This window comes from Aythya fuligula, chromosome 3, assembly GCF_009819795.1.
Source record: "Aythya fuligula isolate bAytFul2 chromosome 3, bAytFul2.pri, whole genome shotgun sequence".
NCBI lineage: Eukaryota > Metazoa > Chordata > Aves > Anseriformes > Anatidae > Aythya > Aythya fuligula.
In genome coordinates this window covers 84,064,592-84,081,718 of record NC_045561.1, presented here as the reverse complement: position 1 = coordinate 84,081,718, position 17,127 = coordinate 84,064,592, and the positions used below count along the sequence as shown (strand labels likewise).

General features: G+C 44.3%; 1 protein-coding gene across 1 annotated transcript; it reads left to right on the top strand.

The window, feature by feature from the left end:
* The first annotated feature begins 254 nt into the window (after window positions 1-254).
* On the top strand, window positions 255-10,646 carry LOC116488189 (p53 apoptosis effector related to PMP-22-like). The gene is made up of 3 exons (XM_032185630.1): window positions 255-575; window positions 7,502-7,645; window positions 8,286-10,646. The coding sequence occupies exons 1-3, from the start codon at window positions 365-367 to the stop codon at window positions 8,519-8,521; spliced, it is 591 nt and encodes a 196-aa protein (XP_032041521.1). The 5' UTR covers window positions 255-364; the 3' UTR covers window positions 8,522-10,646.
* Window positions 10,647-17,127: the final 6,481 nt, after the last annotated feature.

Here is a 17,127-nt window from a genome sequence, read left to right as displayed (position 1 = left end):
AAAGTGGGGTTGGACATGGGAGGGAAGCAGATAGCAAGGAGTTAAGTGTGGGACAGGGAGCGTAGAGGACAGTGGTTTGCTCCTCACTGCACCGAGGGAGCAGGGGCAGGGTGAGGAGCAGGACCCAGCCCTGCGTTCTCCTCTCTTCTCCTCTCCTCTCCATTCCTCCAGCTCCACAGGTTGCCGCCGCCACGCTTAGTCACAGGAATGTGGGTGGGACTCCCTCCTCCCCCGGCGCGCATTAAAACCCAGCTCAGACGGACAGACCGGCAGTCTCTCTTCTCAGAGGAGCGTCCCTACGACACCCCACCCTGCCCTACCGGCGAAGCTCGGGCTCTCCAGGTGCCCCCGACAGCCAGGCAGGATGGTGGTGTGCAGCCTCGCCTGCTGGAGGTGCCGGTGGCTCCTGCCCCTGCTGCTGGGCCTGGCCATCATCATGGGCATCATCGCGCTGGCGGGCAGGGGCTGGCTGGAGTCGGAGTCGGAGCCCTACGTGCACCAAGCGTCGCTGTGGGAGAGCTGCACGCGGAGCGAGCAGGACATCAACTGGAGCTGTGAATCCCTCATGGACTATGGTAAGCGGGGGGCCCGCAAGGGGCCCTCCCCTGCATGGGACCTCTGCAGCCGGGCTCCCGGGGGAGCTTTGGCTGCAAAAAGTGTTGGTTCAGCAGATGGTAGCAAAACCCATGGTCCCAACACTTCCGTGGTGGTGCAGCTGCTCGCTGGGATGGGGTTTTCCAGGCAGAACTAGTACCAGAGCTTAAACAAGCAAAGAAACACAGGTCCTCAGACTGCTTCAGAGCAGGCTTTTCTGTCAGTAAGGAGACTTTTTTTTTTTTTTTTTTCTCCTTAAGTTCTTTTATAATCAAAGTAAGGGAGCCAACTGGCCACGGGTTCGCTTTCTATCAGTTATTTGCAGGCTGCGGTGCCAGCAGCCTCTCCCTGCAGTAAGCAGCTCCCTCTCAGCCTTGCTGATCGAACGGAAAGGGAAGAAGTGTTTATGCAGGGCTTCCTGCGCACCTGGGCAGTAGCAAAGGTGCCTTTCCCTGCCTCCAGAGAGAGGACCTTAACCCTGCCTAGCTGAGGGATGGATGCCTCCCGACCTGCAGCTTGAAATGGCCCAGTATGGCTTTGCAGACAGAAAAAATACCATTTTCTGTATATACCTCTCCATTGCACTGGGACCTAAATCAGGGAATAATTGTGCCGCTGTTTTAACTTGCTTAGCTGCTTTTCTATCTGACATCGCACATTCTTACCACATACGGATTCTGTTTCCTGGGGACTTTCTTCCCCCCCCCCCCCCGCCTTTCTTTTTTTCTTTTCATAGCTGTGGTCTGATTACGTCTGCTTTTCTCTCAAACAAAGTATTTCTGGACAAATAAGCAGACCCGCCTTAAGATCCTGGAGGAGGGTACCTTGGGGACTGCAGCTGGAGAGCTGGAAGGGAGCGTTGCAGCCTGCGCGAGTGCAGGCAGGGAGGCTTCCCTGCACAGATCCCCTGCCACCCGTGCACAGAAGGCTGCCGTTGCCACACTCGTGCCTCTGCTAAGTCCTGAATGTTTTGCAAAAGCACTGGCTTCATTTTAAGTCCAGGTAATGGCTGTACGTTTAACTGAAGGTGAAAGAAATCTGGCTGGTGTGATGAAAATACCCATCTCCCCCACTACCCAGAGCAGAAAAGCTTGTGCAGGAGTGTGGCTGAAATCTGCACTGCACGGAGAAGAATTGCTAGTGCAGAGGAGCTGCTGAGGTTTGCTTTCTCCGGCAGTGACCCTGCCTCACATCCCCGAGTGCCGATGGGTGTGTGCTTCGCTTCAGTCACGAGCGTTCCGGGGCAAAGTGACTTTCTGCAGTTTTCTCTAGTTAGCAGGAGAATAGTATCCTTGACTTTGCTTATTTAACCTTAAGCCAAAGCTTATTTATATCCCTGGCTTATTGAGACCAATTTGACTTTGCCTCTTCTGTAATTTTGAGGAAATCAATGCCACTGTCTTCTCAAACACTATTTACATCTGGAGACAGGATGTAACATATGAGTTCAGGTTTGATTTATTTTGTTTCCTTTTTTCTATGCTAATGCAATTAGGCTCAAAGTAGGTGAGGGCATTTACAAAGGAAAAAATGCCTAGCAGGCGTTTACAGCACTGCTGCAGGAAAATAAAAGTAAATTAATTGAGATGCATAACTTGTGTTTTGCATATGATAACTACGGTACTCTAACTAGCCTGCTAACTCTCCTGATGAGAAGAAGACTTCAGAGTGAATCTCCATTAGTAGAAAACTGCATTAGACATTCTCTTAATTGAGCTGTGGCATGTATGCTAAAAAGAGAAAGAGAAAAAGCAGTTCGGTCACTTGTTTTAAATGGGGAAAAGGAGGCAGGAACAGACAAACAAAGTTTTGCAAATAGGAATGTCTCCTAAACTGAACAGCTTCTTAATGCATATTTACAGTCCGCATAAGAGGGAAGAAGTGGCAAGGGAAAAGAAGAGTAAAGTATCATTCAGCAGGGAGGTGGGGAAGGGATTTTGATTTAAGCTCTGTACTGGTTTGCATCTGGGAAGTACCTGCCTGGCAGCATCTGTGTATTTATCAATATGTTGCAATGCGTGGCTGCCGTACTGCACATAATATGACTCAAGATGACTTAGTTTGGGCCATGGCAGGATAAAACTGTTGACTGTGTGTTTGAAACATATCAGCAAGCCATCAGATATGACGAGGATTGTTGGCAGCGTGGATACTTGGAGAGGGTGTTTGCCTGTGTCTTTACAGTGATGAGCCTGTAAGGTCAGGAACAGTAATTGTGGGTGTAAACGTCCTCCCAGTCCTAAACGCCTGTTCCCAGTGACTTTGGCTTGAATTGTCACTATAAAAGATGGGTGTGTTTGTGTGCAGTTAAGGTGATCCCGAGGTGGTGAGCTCTTTCATATTACTAACAGCTGGCTGGTGTTCATGAAGTATGCAATAGACAACTTAGAAAAATGGAGGCATTCACCTGGAGCCTTAACAAGTGCTGAAAGGGAAGAAAAAAAAAAAGGTGGGACTTAGAGGTAGGAGCCCAGCCTCTGTGAATCATGTTTCCCTGCCACTGTGCCCCTGTTGCCAGGGGACTGGACTTTGATACCACAGATTATTGGTGAAACAGCAAGCATGTACCAAACTTGGCTGAGGGGCCAGGCAAAAAAGGAACATTATGGGTACACTCATTGCACCCTCACCTCTTTTCAGGCATGGTTCTGTCTGATTTATGTTGCCAGGATGTGTTCCAGACAAACAAACTTAGAGTATCAGCGGGGTGAAGGCACTCGGAGAATGCTAATAGAAAAGAGATAGCAGTCAGCATGCCTGGCTACACCCAGAAGACGCGTCCTGAGACTCCCCGGTGAAAGATCCCAGCGAGCAGGACAGGCTTACTTCTGCTGTAAGCAACAGGGAGGCATTAGAAGCTGGAATCATGTGGGATTTTGCCTCTCCTGACTTCTGACTGGTGTCAAATGTCAGAAACCAGGCTTTTGTTTAAGTTCGGTAACAAAACAATTGCTTTTTCTGGACTGCTAAAAACAAGGGAGAGCTGGGATCCCTAGTGTTAATTCCCAGCCAGCTCTCCTGGCAAGCCTGCAGTTCTGGGCTGCCCTGTGCTCTCGGTGGGTGTGCACATACCTCTCCTTCAGCACGCATGTCGTCATGGAAATTCGCACATTATGTGAGCAAGAAAATATTACTCTCAGTGCTCTCGTTCTCTCAGTCCACTGTTGTTTTGTCAACAAAAGCATATTTTTTTGGGGCATTCAGTGCTATGAGCTCTCAACGCCAAGCAAAAATTGTCACAGTGATTTATATACAGAAAACTGTTATAATTACAATGTAAAACTGCATCTCTTCTAAGCATGTCACAGTAAAAGCTTCCACCCTAATATTCTAGTTATTCACAAGCTGACAAACTAGCTTCTGGTTTTGTAAATAAGTGAACAAAGACAAGAAGGGCTTGTTACTTCAAATCTGTACCGGTCCATCTTCCTGCTAGACTATTTTCTCAGTCCTTTTATTTGTTTCTATAGGGAAATGTAGATGTAAATGTCCTACCCTGTAGAGCTTCCATCTCTTCCCTGTCGAGGCTGAAACCCAGCCATATAAAATCAGGAAGTACAGCTAACACTAAGGCTCTTGTTTTATTTATTTTTTTATTTTTTCCCTTTATTTCATCCTTTTACTGATGCTCACCATTAACTTTAAATATTCTGACCCCTCCTAGTTATTCACATGGCAATATTTGCAGCTTAGTTCTTTTGCATAGTCACCATTGATCAAGCTGAATAATAAAACTCTTAACCCTTCCCAATAATTATAGCCCTTCAGCTCATGTACAGTTTTTTAATGTTCTGTAAACACCGCCTAATTGATAATAGATACTTTTCTGCCCATTAGATGCAAAGAGCTCAACTCTGCTTTGAGGCAAAGCTGACCTGGGGAATAGTAACACCTCAAACTGTGCCACTCTTCTGTTCTCCCATTCTTCTGTCCTGCTATTTATGCAGCCCCAAATTACTTTGGCATTATTGTTTGATTTCATAAACAGATGTCATATTTATGCCTGGGTTGAGTAAGAAATTGTCTCTCTGCCCAATGAAGGGACTTTCTATTTCTATGGAAAACAAATTCTGGTGAAATCTCTAGTGATTACAAGGCTCTTCTGAGCACAAACCAGCTGGACGTTGGGGCTGATCTGTCTTTCTCAGACTGCAAGCAGATCTCTGCAGCTCTTAGGAGAGCAAAACCAGTGGGAGACAAAATACACAAAATACACACCTCTCCCCCCAACAGCCCAGAGCCGCAGGACAGAGGCTGGGTGCCTGCAGAGCCAGGACAGCCTGTCTTAATAGGTGTGGGGATGATGAGGTTAATTTGGGGAGATTTCTCTTACACTGTGCATAGCAACACTTGGCTACTCTTGCTGTTTTCCCACCAGTGCTAATGTGGCAGGCTGGCCGTTCGATAGCTGTTATCTAGTCCTGCTGAGAGCAGATCCCATCCATCACCATGGCCAGCACCAATGGCTCGGTCTTATCAGCTCTTGTCAACATCATGCCACTGATAACTGCTGCTGGAGAAGATAATCCAGCAGGAGAAGGAGGGAAGAGGCAGGCTCACCAACACTACACTTCACTCCATGTGAGCAGAAAAAATGTGGTGAATTACATAGTGGTGGTGCCTGCTACTGCCCTGTTTCTGAAGATGTACAGAAGCTGGGTTTGATATCAATCTTCCTGACTGGATATCTCCTACAGCGAAGTGTGTTGTCGCTCATTTTGCCAGAGACGAGCTAATAATTCACTGTGAGTGGAGCCAAGGCTGAGCTGTGTCAAAAATCTCTTTACCCTTGTAAACTAAGCACATAGGGTCTGGAAATAACGGAGATAGCACTGAGGGCTTTCCAGCCTGTATCTCTTGCAGGCTTGTTTGTGTTGCAGCAGACTTCAAGGTGTCTAGCCTGATGGTGTATTTGAGTTTGCAATCTATCCTGTATCGGGCAGATGCCAGGCTTGGCTTCCTGCACTGTGCTAGCATATGTAATGCACCGTGGGGGAAGGTACTTTGGTAACTGAAAGTGTTTCTTGCTGTTGTCACTGTTTTTGTTAGGTTGGTTTTTATTTTTTTTCCCTTAATAGGGCAGATATTGATAAACAGCATTCCTCATTTGTTCAGTCTGAATCACTTTTCCTGGGCTGGCTCTGTGTAATGGCTAAATGCCCTTTAATATTCTTTATCCCTAAATAAATCCTGATGTGGAGACAATGCCCAATACCTGCATTAGGTATGTCAGAGAAGATTTTGAAGGAAAAGATGGTATCGGACCGGTGACATAGCTGTGATGTCCAAACACCTGTGGGGTGTACTCCTTCCCTCCTGCCCCTGCAGCACTCCGCTAGGCAAGGGGCATGAATCACACAGAGCTGCCTGCAGGAGGTACGGAGGCTGAGGAGAGCTGGTTTAAAAACATTTCACTGTCTTGAGTCTTGTTCCTCACAATAGCTCCAAGAAAAGCCTTTTCTTTGCCCTCTCTGTACCAACCTGACTGTCTTCAGGTGGTGGTGGTGTTGCATTCTCTGTCTCAAATTACTTTTTTCTTTTTATGTCACAGTAGAGCACAGAGGTAAAGGCAGGGGACTTTAACTCCTCAGGAAAATGTTCGCTGTCTCACTGTCTTTTCCTTAGATTTTACACAAACAAGGACTTGTTTGACAGAGGTTACGTAAAAAAAAAGGTGTCTCCTTGTTTTTGTCACTCCGGGTGTGCTGGGACATGAAAGATTTTTTTTTGGAAAATATTCTGGCCCAGACCTCACTGCTCCCTTTAAACCTACGTTAGAGGGAGCTCGGGATCTGGCCCTGTGTGCATCTGAACGCATGCATGTCGAAACCCATGCTATGCAGACACAGAGAGCAAGCTGTGATGACAGCTCACTGAAACCCAAGCACTGGAGGTACAGTTTAGGCCATGTGGGTAGGTATCCTGCCTGCAGGCAGGAACACCTTTGCTGTTATTTGCATTGGACTCGCTCAAACTTCTGTCTAGTTTTTAAAGAGAATGAGGCCTGGCTGTAACGGGTGCCTTTTCAGAAGCCTGTGTCACTGTGAAATGGGAATTACCCTTGCCGTGCTGGTGCGTGGCAGGTGAGTTGTGAGCTTGGCTGGGATCAGGCCCCTCTCTCCCCCTCTGAGCCTCCCCAGCCTGCAGCTGCCTGATCTGTTGCTGAACCTGGGCATCTGTGTGGTGCCCGGTCCCACCAAACCTCAAAGTAATGACTCTTTCACTTTACCTCTGACTCTGCTATTTCTTCTCCACCCACAGGTTTTAGCTTTTTCTAAATATTTGTGGCTGTGAAGAGATACTTATCTTCGAAATTATTCTCTTCCTCTTTGTCATCTCTCAGTTTGGCTATCCCAAATCTATTTCTTTTTGGTCATGCTAATTTTACTTCACATCCATTATTCTTATCGGAAACAAGCAGACAGGAAGCTGTATGCTGACTGCATTTTTATTTCCCAGCAGTTGTGGCTGTGCTTGTGGTTGTACCTTCCTGTCCGCTCTCATACTGCCCCATGTGTGGAAGTGGTTTTGTATATTTGTATGTCAAACAGGGCTGATAATGATAAAGTACATTCTCAGAGGTATGTGCCCTATCTGCTCAGATGGCTGTGGGTCTCTTACAGATACTGACTTTGGAGATGTTATCTCCATTATCATGCTATAAGATATCCCTCTTTTAAGCAGGACAAATCAGTGGGCAGAGAGTTCAGCACTGCTTGTCCAGTGATGGTGCCTTGCTGCTCTGCAGCTGTGTGCTTTGGAGAAACCCAGGATTGCTTTGACACAGGGCACGCTTCTTACAGTAAAGCATTTCAACAAAGAAATGAGTAAAGGAAACAGAAGAGCTGCAGTGACCTACAGTTCGGTGCACTGCTGTGTGTGACACCTTTCTTCTTTTCTTTACTAGGATGGGGGAGAGCAGCAGCTGCCACGTACCTCGTTGGCTTTGTGATCCTGGTCATCTGCTTCGCCCTCGCAGTCATCGCGTTCTCCGTGGAAATACTCCGCTTCAACTTCGTGCGGGGAATTGGAGGCTTGCTCTTTGTTGTCGGTAAGGCTGGGTGCAAAGACAAGGCTGTCCTAGATGTAAAACGGACATCAGCAGAAAAGCATGCTAGATGGAGCCTTCCTCATGAAATAAGATGCCTTTGTCTGGTTTATGACTCATTTTCATGGGAAAAAAAGGGAAGTTTGACATATGCTGAGAGGATAATGATTAGGGAAGCTTCAGCAGCCTTTCTCAGTGATCGCTTTCCCAAAATTAGTGCATGGGAGCAAAACCCAGCTTTGGCCCGGCATGTCACATGCTAAGACTTCAGAGCCGAGAACGCCAGGTGCTTCCCCCCTTCCTGGGGAGAGGAGCAACTGGGAGGCTGTGGTACAAGCCGGAGGTAACTGGCTCCACGAGGACCAGGGTGCCTGGCAGCAGGACAGGGCTGGTCTGGGCGTGCAGCTGAGTGCCTGAGCCAGGTGGCAATGTCAGCTGTAGCTGCTGCTGCCAGGTAAGTGGGGATCTGCCTCGACCACAAGTCAGGCACCTCTGCAAGAATGCAGGTGTGATCGCAGGGCTGGAGCTAATCCTTATATATCGGGGAGGGCAATGCGGTTATCTCCAGGTACCGTTGTTTAGTGGGAAAAGTAACAACATTCACTGTCATTTACTCTTGGTTTTCTTTTCTTTCTCTCCTCAGCTGCATTCCAGATCATAGGCTTGGTCATCTATCCAGTGAAATTCACAGAAGAAATTCCACTGATAGGAGATAATATGTTCAGCTGGGCCTATGGTTTTGGTTGGGCCAGCACTGTTGTTGTGATAGGTTGCGCTTTCTTTTTCTGCTGCCTCCCCAACTGGGAAGATGAAGTTCTGGGAAACATCAAGCCAACCTATTACTACTCCTCCCCAGAGAGAGCACCATACTTAAATTGAAAGATTAACTCCAACTACAATCAACCATCAGAGCAACATTACAGCACCTCTGCTGTGAATTTTGGTGAGATTAAAAGAGACTGAAAAAAAAACACACCTTATTTCTTCAGAGTATTTCTTACTAGCACTGGTAAAAAAATAGTAAAAACATTGGCATCTCTAAGCAAATAGCTTTTACCTAAAGTATTATTTATGTATTCTCATGTCAGTTCTGTTAGGTGGTTTACTTGCTCCTTTCCCTCCTAATTAATTGAGTCACCCTTATTTTATGCAAACATTTGCTTGCAAATAAAGACATAGGGTTTCAAGTCCAGAAAGGAGGGAGAGAGATTTTAAACAACCCACAAGGGGGACCTGCAAAATATTTTTTTTTTAATTATTTTTTTATCTCTAACAAAATTGTCTTATATAAAACTAGGAAAAAAATGCAACCCTTCTAAAGAATGCTTTTTCTTCCACCAAAGTCAGTCCTAAAGAAGGAACTTTACTGAATCTATTACAGTCACATGCTGCCTAAGAATCTCTTCTCATTCCTGTTACTGGACTTTATTGACTATTAACTGTATGAACTAAGGGGAAAATACAAATATTTTTTTCCTCCATCTGTTGCAGTTGGATGGAGATTTTCTCTAAAGCATGGAGCTAGTGTGTGTAATGGTGGCTAGTGTAACACTTATTGGTGTTTTTGTGGCCACTGCTGTGCTTGTGATGGAGGCACATATAATTAAACATTAATTGTCACAGAGAGAACCAATAAATCTTCAGATGTTAAAGCATGTACATTTTTACACAATATTTGACAGATGCTGATTTAGAAAATGCTTTTCAGAAGAAACACACACTGTTCTTTATGTCTGCCCTTTAAAAACTGCAGTATTTTAATTATCAGACATGCTTTGGAGGGAAACCTTAGCATAAGGTGTTGAAAACCTCCAAAAGTTTCTAAAACACACTGTAGGTACTCCAGGGATTGGTAAGCTTGGGAATGTTTTGTGAGTCACTAGGGATAGCAGGTATACATAGGAAAGCAGTCTGTGAACAATATATACATGCAAATTTCATATGGACATGTCTCAGGGAGTAACCTGCTGGGCTCCCAGCTTGTCTTTCTGGAGCTGGCGACTGTTTTCCAGTGAGACAGAGCTGCGTCTGTGTCTGTCATGGACCAAAGCAGCTTACAGCGCATTTAGTTAAGGTCTATTATCTTTGTCAGGGATTTCTTCAGCTGGGGAAGAAAGACTGCTTTCCCCTTATCATGAACCCAGCACTCAGGAGATGGCAAATGTCTGAGTATATGTATTCATGCACATGTACAACACAGAGCTACAATGCATTAATCAGTATCCTGTGAAACGAAAGGGGTGTAGATCTAAGCTTTTTCAGTGCCTGATGTATCTTGTATTATATGTTGTATATCATTCTGTTTTGTAAAACCTCTTCTAATTGGGTAACTCTGTATTTTGGGTGTGTTCCTGTTTTGGAAAGGCCAGGTGATGTCTTAACACCCCTCGCAGGCCTATATTTTATAATTTTACAGAGTATAAACATCTGCAGACTTCAGAACGGTGTTACAAGCTCAGTCAGTCATGGCATATACAATCAACTGTATTTCTGATTCTTGCTGAAGAAGACAACTCATGACAAACGTGTCTTTAAGAACACACTTTTTTTTTTTTCTGTACAGTACTGGTGGGGGCGGGGGTATACTGTGTAGACATATCTGCATTTTGAGTAACGTTAGTACGTTTCTAGTGAATTCAATACACAGAAGAGAATCTCAAGTCTGGAAAATCCTTGCACAGCAAAAGCTGGGAAGGAGAAAAGACATAAGAAAATGAACACCCTTCCTAATGAAAGGGAGGATGGTATGGTAATAGGGTTTAGCATAACTTAAGTCTTTTGTATGTTTTTTATAAGCACTGTCATAACTTGTCAAAAAAAGCACAAATGTAAAATAAATGTGGTTCTGAATATACTGGGTAGGTGGAAGCATAAGCAGCATGTTACACAATTAAGATGTCTGGGAGAAAGCTGTTGCAAATTGTCATTAATTACTCTCAAGTGATACTAATGTATGTGGCACTCCTTTCAAATGTGGTGGCTTAATTAAAATTTTTAATTGATAGTTGTAGAAACTTGGTGTCATTTGTGTTTCATGGATTCGATTCATAAACTCAAGAAAATAGCCATTCTTTTCCTCTCTTAATGTGAGCATCAGTATCTGTGAACTGTTGGGTTCATAAAATGAAGTCAAAGACCTCATCTATCCAGGAGGCACCAACTGCATTTTCCAGTCCAATAAGCTTGAGTATACACTGTGAAACACATCTGCCTGCTTTGATCAGAAGCACCGGGCACTGCAAACTCTTGGCTAAGCCAAAACCTCCTAAATGCATCACGACTTCAGGAGGAACCCCAAACATTGTAAGTACATTGTGGTCTACAGGAGGTCTCAGATGTGGGAAATGTGTTCTTTGTAACCAAAACTGCCAAATAACTTCCCTATACTGATCAAGCACCTTCAGTAGGGAGACAAAGATCAAGTACTCACCTGGCAGTTTCAGTGGAAGCCTGCACTTCTCCAGTGATTAAAAACCTTCTCATTTTTAACCTTAGTTATGTGTGGCCTGTAAAGAGTCCTATGTTACTGGCATTCTTTATTTTGAACAACTCTTTCTGACTTTATACAGGCACCAAATCCAGTGTTGGCCACCACTGCATCAGACCAGCCTGGAGGTTCTAATTTCTGGAAAGACAGGTTCACTATTTTCCCAGTCTCTTTAGCTGCCCTTTTTCTTAAATGTCTCAGTTTTAAAACATACTTACCACCCTGGATTCTGGCTACTTGTTTGCTTTTTTCTTGTTTTGTGTTTTCTTTGAATACACAATTAGGGAAAATATTGTTCACTTAGATTTTCCCAAATGCTCTGAAAACAGTTGGAGGGTCTTTTGTGATGCTGTGATGCCCGTTTTTTAACATGAAAAACATCTGTACTACTGCTTACCTAGCAGTCTTTATTCAGCTACAGCCTAATTCTGTAAAACTGAAAGACCCCACCAAGCTTCAGGCTGTACGCAGGCTGAAACCCAGCCCTGGTGCAGAGAGAGATGCTCAGAGAAGCAGAGCACACGCGGCTCTCTGCTCAGGGCAGCAAAGAGCACTCGGCTCGTGGGACTGGGTGCCAGAGAAGGCTAACTCACCTGAGTGGGGTGACTGAATGATTAAACCTCATGGACATGGGAAACAGTTGCCACACCCCACTGAGATTTTGTGTTTTCCGTGACTCACTTTTTAGACAATTCCTTCATGAGGCAGAATTCCTAAGAAATATTCATAAGGCCTTTACTTCCTGCATCTAAGGACTTTTGGACCCAGAATACACATATAAGTCAATACAGTATAGTCCAGATAATTTGAGATAACTTCTGTGTGTGTGCTTTAGGATATTCACAACAGGCAAAAGGGCTGAGTACTGGTGCCACAATGCAGAGCAGTGGAGGGTACTGGCAATAAGGAACAGCAGTCTGAAAAAATGGGATTTGCAGTACCAAGAGGTGAGGCGGCACAGATATTGAAATGAAATTGGGAGTTAATACAGCAAGAATGAAAAGTAATCAGATGTGGAGGATGTGTTTCCCAAAGGCAAATACTGTAAAAGGTAGTCCAAGGCATCCCCTGTTCAGGTCTGCACCAGTGCAGCAAGCAGCATTTGTCTGGGGTTTGCTGGCACACAAAGGTGTGGGCCGATCTGCTCCAGCTACAGAGCTTGACATCCAGCAATTCCAAGCAAAAAGCCAAAATTGCCCTCAATTTTTGCCTGTACAGAATTATATTTAAATGACCTGGGAGTTGTCAGAATAGTCCAAAGATAAATTTTATTATTATGATGAATTTTGAATACCTAAATTTAATAAGGCTGAATTTGTAATAAACACTGTAGTGGAAAACATGTAGGTGTGTCTAAAGCTTTACAATATAAATAATAAAACTGCAAATAATATAAATAAATTATAATGTATGATAAGCAATATGCATTATGTGATATAAATAATGAATATGAGCTTTTCCATGAATTATATTCCTCATGGGTATGTCTCTGCAGGATTGGATAATATCTACCATAAGGATTGCTACGACTGCTGCTTTTTATTTATTTAAGGCATTGTGGCCAACACATACCATTTTCCACAGCACTCTTCAAGAATACGGAAATGTCTTATAAATATTGAAAATTGCAGAACATCGAGGGTGCACATTGGAAATCAGGGATCCATGAGACAGGGACAGCAGAGATGGCTCAGGGAGGTTCAAGGCATGCACTCATATGCAGAACTGTGAGCCCAAGAGCCTGTACTTGGTTATGTCTGGAGCAGCTGAAGTGTGAAATCCCTCAGCCGTGCGAGGCATGGCTCTTCCTTTCCTCTGATTTGCTACAGAAAGTCACAAAAAAAAGCAAAGCAAAACTCAGGATAACCATAACTGCATTTTGTATCAAGACAGCATGAACATTTGGAAATGTTGGTAGGAGAGCACTGCTTTCTTTTCAGCCTACTTCCTAAATCCATTCCAAACCAAACACATAAAAGCGAAACAGTCATTTTTCACGTACCATTTTGGTTTCAGTAAAACCCTACTTTTGTCTGGACAATTTCAAAGTGAAAATTCCTGGCTGAAACTCTCACAGGTATGCTCGGTATGCATGCCTTATCTGTAAATCTCAGAGCACTTACAGAAGTAGCTGGTGCTGCTCCCAGCTGACCCATAAGGCACAGTAAATGAAGCAGTTTCTTTGACAGAGAATTGTAAGCAATAAGGGTGTAGCACCTGGGAATTGCCTGTGTAAGGCAGTTTTTACCCCTCTCCTGAGGCAGCTGACCTGCATGTTTTACAAGGAGTCGCTGTTAAGATCTACTGTGCTGGGACAAGCATTTAGTGCCCCTCGCTATGCCACAGGGAAGCTGTGGGCCCTAAAGCATTTCGCTTATGTAAAATCATCATTGTTAAAGGGCTGGTGCTCCTGACAGCCACGCAAGGAAGATGCAGATCCCCCAGATGGTCACAAATCTTCAGGACTTGACTGTCGCTGTTTTATAGCACACGCTTGGCTTCGGCTGCTTGTGTGATTGGAAGGCTGAATGAATCAAACGTCTGCAGAGCATCAGTAAGAAGTAACTGTGGGTTAAGCCTTGTTCCAGCAAAGAGCTTGTCCTAAAGAAGCCATGTCTTTTAGCAAAAACTAGCTGAAAACAAAATCCACGCTCAGGCACATGGAGATTTTCCTTTTGTGTTTTCCTCATACAGCCTTGAACTGCCCACATAAATAACAAACGTGGGAGCAGCCTCATGTTCGCTACTCTGCAGTTAAAACCTGCTATTATGATAATCTTCTGTTTTTGCACATACAACCTCACTAAGGGAAGGAAGAGTCTCTTAAGCTTGTACATCTGCCATGTTGAGGGAAGCCTGTTTTACTGACAAGTCACTGAGCGCCAGGTGTGGGGCAGGCTTGGGAGGTTGGACAGCATGCTAGTCCTAGATGGCTCTTGCTAAAAGTCTTAACAAAACCCCGTGGAGGTTTTCCTCTAAGCTCAGCAGACAGTGGAGGTCTCAAGCCTCTTCGGAGCCTTCCCGTGCTGCCTGTGGGAGCGGGGAGGGACTTTCCAAGATGTGTGGCAGCAGGACCCACCACCAACCACTGCGGGGCCACCACAAGCACCACCTAATAGCTCCTGTGTGTCCAGCCACCGCAGGAGACTCCTTTGAAATGCCCAGCAAGTGGGAAAGGAAAAACCCACTCCTGAGGCTTCAGGGGCTTGGCTCAGTGAGGCAAAAACCTGGGAGAGCAGCAACCTGTGGCCTCTTCCCCCAGAAGGGCAGTCGAGAGAGTGGACATGAACCTCTCCTTGCTGGAGGCTCAGTAATTTCCCCAACCTTCTTCTTCCAGATTGAGCCCTGTGTACGTAAACAACAAGTGCTAGCCTTCAGGCAGCACCTTCAAAACTGTAAGATCTATCTGTAATAGTTAAGGCAGAAAATGTTTCTCAGTTGCTCAGAGTGACTTCTCAGATGTAAGAGAATGGATCGTAAAATAATGTTAGCAAAGTTTTAAAGAGAAACAACTCTGGAGGCTTCTTGTTCACAAGAAGTATGAACATCATGGAATGAAGATGCTCTTTCTGTAAAACTCATGAATGTGCACTGCAGTTGGTCAACCCATGTCAATCTGCAGTCATACATACAGTTCACATGATAGGGTCAGCAGACTAAGGGTGGATGAAAATGTGCTACCAATTATTTGTTACCTTCTCCATCAAGAGAAAACTATTTGTGTCTTGGCTGAAGGGGGAAGATTGATGTTTTTAGCTCTAATGTCTTAAAATTGTTTGTTTTATCAACATCCTACTGATTACTGATTACTTAAGTAGCAATGAAAATTCATTAGGAATATTTTGAGATGCAGTAAGTGCACTAAAGTCTAAACAGTTTAACATTGACAGTGTATCTTCATTTTCAACAGATGATGCTGGTGTTTACTCTGAGGGGCTATCTACAAACATGGGGAAAAGCAGAAGAACCAGTTGCTTTCACACAGCTCATACACTGCAAAATACAAAGCCCACTGTGGGTATGTCATCACTTCAGATCGCAGACTTTGTAACAGAAGTTTTCAGTCATTTTTCCCCGTTTGCCACAGGAGTATCAGAATTACACACGATACTTCATTTTGTCAGCTTTGAATACATCTTCCTCTCTGCTGTCCCAGATACCACAAATTACCCTTGTATTGAGAGTCAGAATTGCTTGTCATTTGAAGTTACTTAAGGATGACAAAGATGAGCAAGATGCAGAAACACCTGCTGTGACTGAACACTACTCATCTTTCTTTCAGTGTGATAAATGTGTTTCGCGGTATCATCCTGCAAATGCTAACATTTGTGACAGTATGCATTCATTCAAAGGTGAGTTATGACAAAAACTGATGACAAATCCTTCAGTCATATATGGCTACCTAAAACAGGGATGAGCATTCCACAGGAAAGGGAAGATAATTTTATTCTTCGGCAAACACTGGCTTTCAAATATCTGACAGTGCTTGACTTCATAGTGGATTTCATCTACAAAATTGCTTTGATTTGGTTGTTTTCTGTGAGAACAAAAAAGCCAAGTGTTTAGAGAACTGCAACTGTTCTTGAAGGACTGAGAACTGAGAAGAGACCAGGTATAGACAGTTGAGTGAGGGCTACAGTCTACTGCCACGTGCATCAGTGTTTTTGAGGTCATTGTTTAAAAAACATCTCATATCCAAATCCAAACTTCTTTTGTCTCAGTCTTTGGGATATTTTTTGATCATCTTTACCTCAGCTGTGGCAACAGAAAGAGTATGTGTAAACAGATGTGAAAAGGTTGCAGGTACCAATATGTTGCAATAAGAGTGAGCTTCAAATAATATTTGTTTTAATGTAAATATAAGAACTCATTGTGTAAAAAAGATATATTACAGTGTGTTAGAATTGATAATTAAACTTTTAAGCATTATATTTAGGTTACAGATAACTGAATTTGTGGCTAGTACAAATGTGACCTACCAGAGCTCCCTAAAATGTCCTTTACAAAATATGGTTTCATTTTTCTTAAGGTTGCCTCTTATTTTCATCCTCAAAACAGCAGTTGAGATGTGTTGTTGGTTGGCTTTTGTTCTAAGTGATGCTCAGTTCTAAGGCCAAGTCTGTACAGATGTGTCCTGCTCTAGCGGAGGTCTGTTGAATGCTGTTGATGGACCTCTCACAACCTCAGGAAAATGGGCCATGACCATACTAAAGGAGAGTTGCTGCCAGAAGGCTTCAGCTAGCCAGAATTGCTCCAGCTGGAGGGTGAGGGACCAAGCAGCCACACCACTGCTAATCTACCACCAGGCTAACAAGTAATGTCTGCTTAGAGGTAAGGCACAGTGTCACATTAATCCATACAAATTGCTCTCATGGTGTAGATAATGGCTCTTCACTGTGCTGCAGCTCACTGGTGTGGATGTTCCAGTTTGGGTCTACATGAGCTCAAGAACTCCCGGTGCACAGTCCTGTGTATTAATTCTATGTAATGTATGAATTTATTTTATATTAGCTATATTATGGAATTATGAAAATTAATTTGGCAAAAAGCTGAGGAGCTTGCCATTCAGTATGGATGCTGCATTTCACCATAAAAACTGCAGTATAGTTGAAAATCCCTCTGAGTACATCAGGACCAGGCTTGGATGCAGACCTGACTGACAAAACCCACCATGGCAGCAAAGGATTCTTAGCATCCTGTGAGCTTCACCATGTTTCAGAGAAAACAACTTAAATCTGCAAATGGTGCAGCTGATTCCAGACGTGCAGACAACTGAAATACCGGGTTGAGGCACACGTTAGTTCAAAGGGAGAGCCCTACGAGCATGGCTGGGTTGTTTCCAAGCTGGCTGGCAGATCAACCTGCAGCCAGGAGGCCGTGGTTTGTCTCTTCTGCGTCACGCTCGCAGCACATCGCAGGCAGGCTCTGGCAGGCCCTGAGCCTTATATGCACAGCCAGATCCACATGTAGGGAGGCTTCGCAAGGCACAGTCAAACCC

Coding starts and splice junctions, on each gene's coding strand:
- LOC116488189 (XM_032185630.1), top strand. CDS start 365: ATGGTGGTGTGCAGCCTCGCCTGCTGGAGGTGCCGGTGGCTCCTGCCC. Junction 576..7,501: donor TGAATCCCTCATGGACTATG/GTAAGCGGGGGG, acceptor TTTCTTTACTAG/GATGGGGGAGAGCAGCAGCT. Junction 7,646..8,285: donor AGGCTTGCTCTTTGTTGTCG/GTAAGGCTGGGT, acceptor TTCTCTCCTCAG/CTGCATTCCAGATCATAGGC.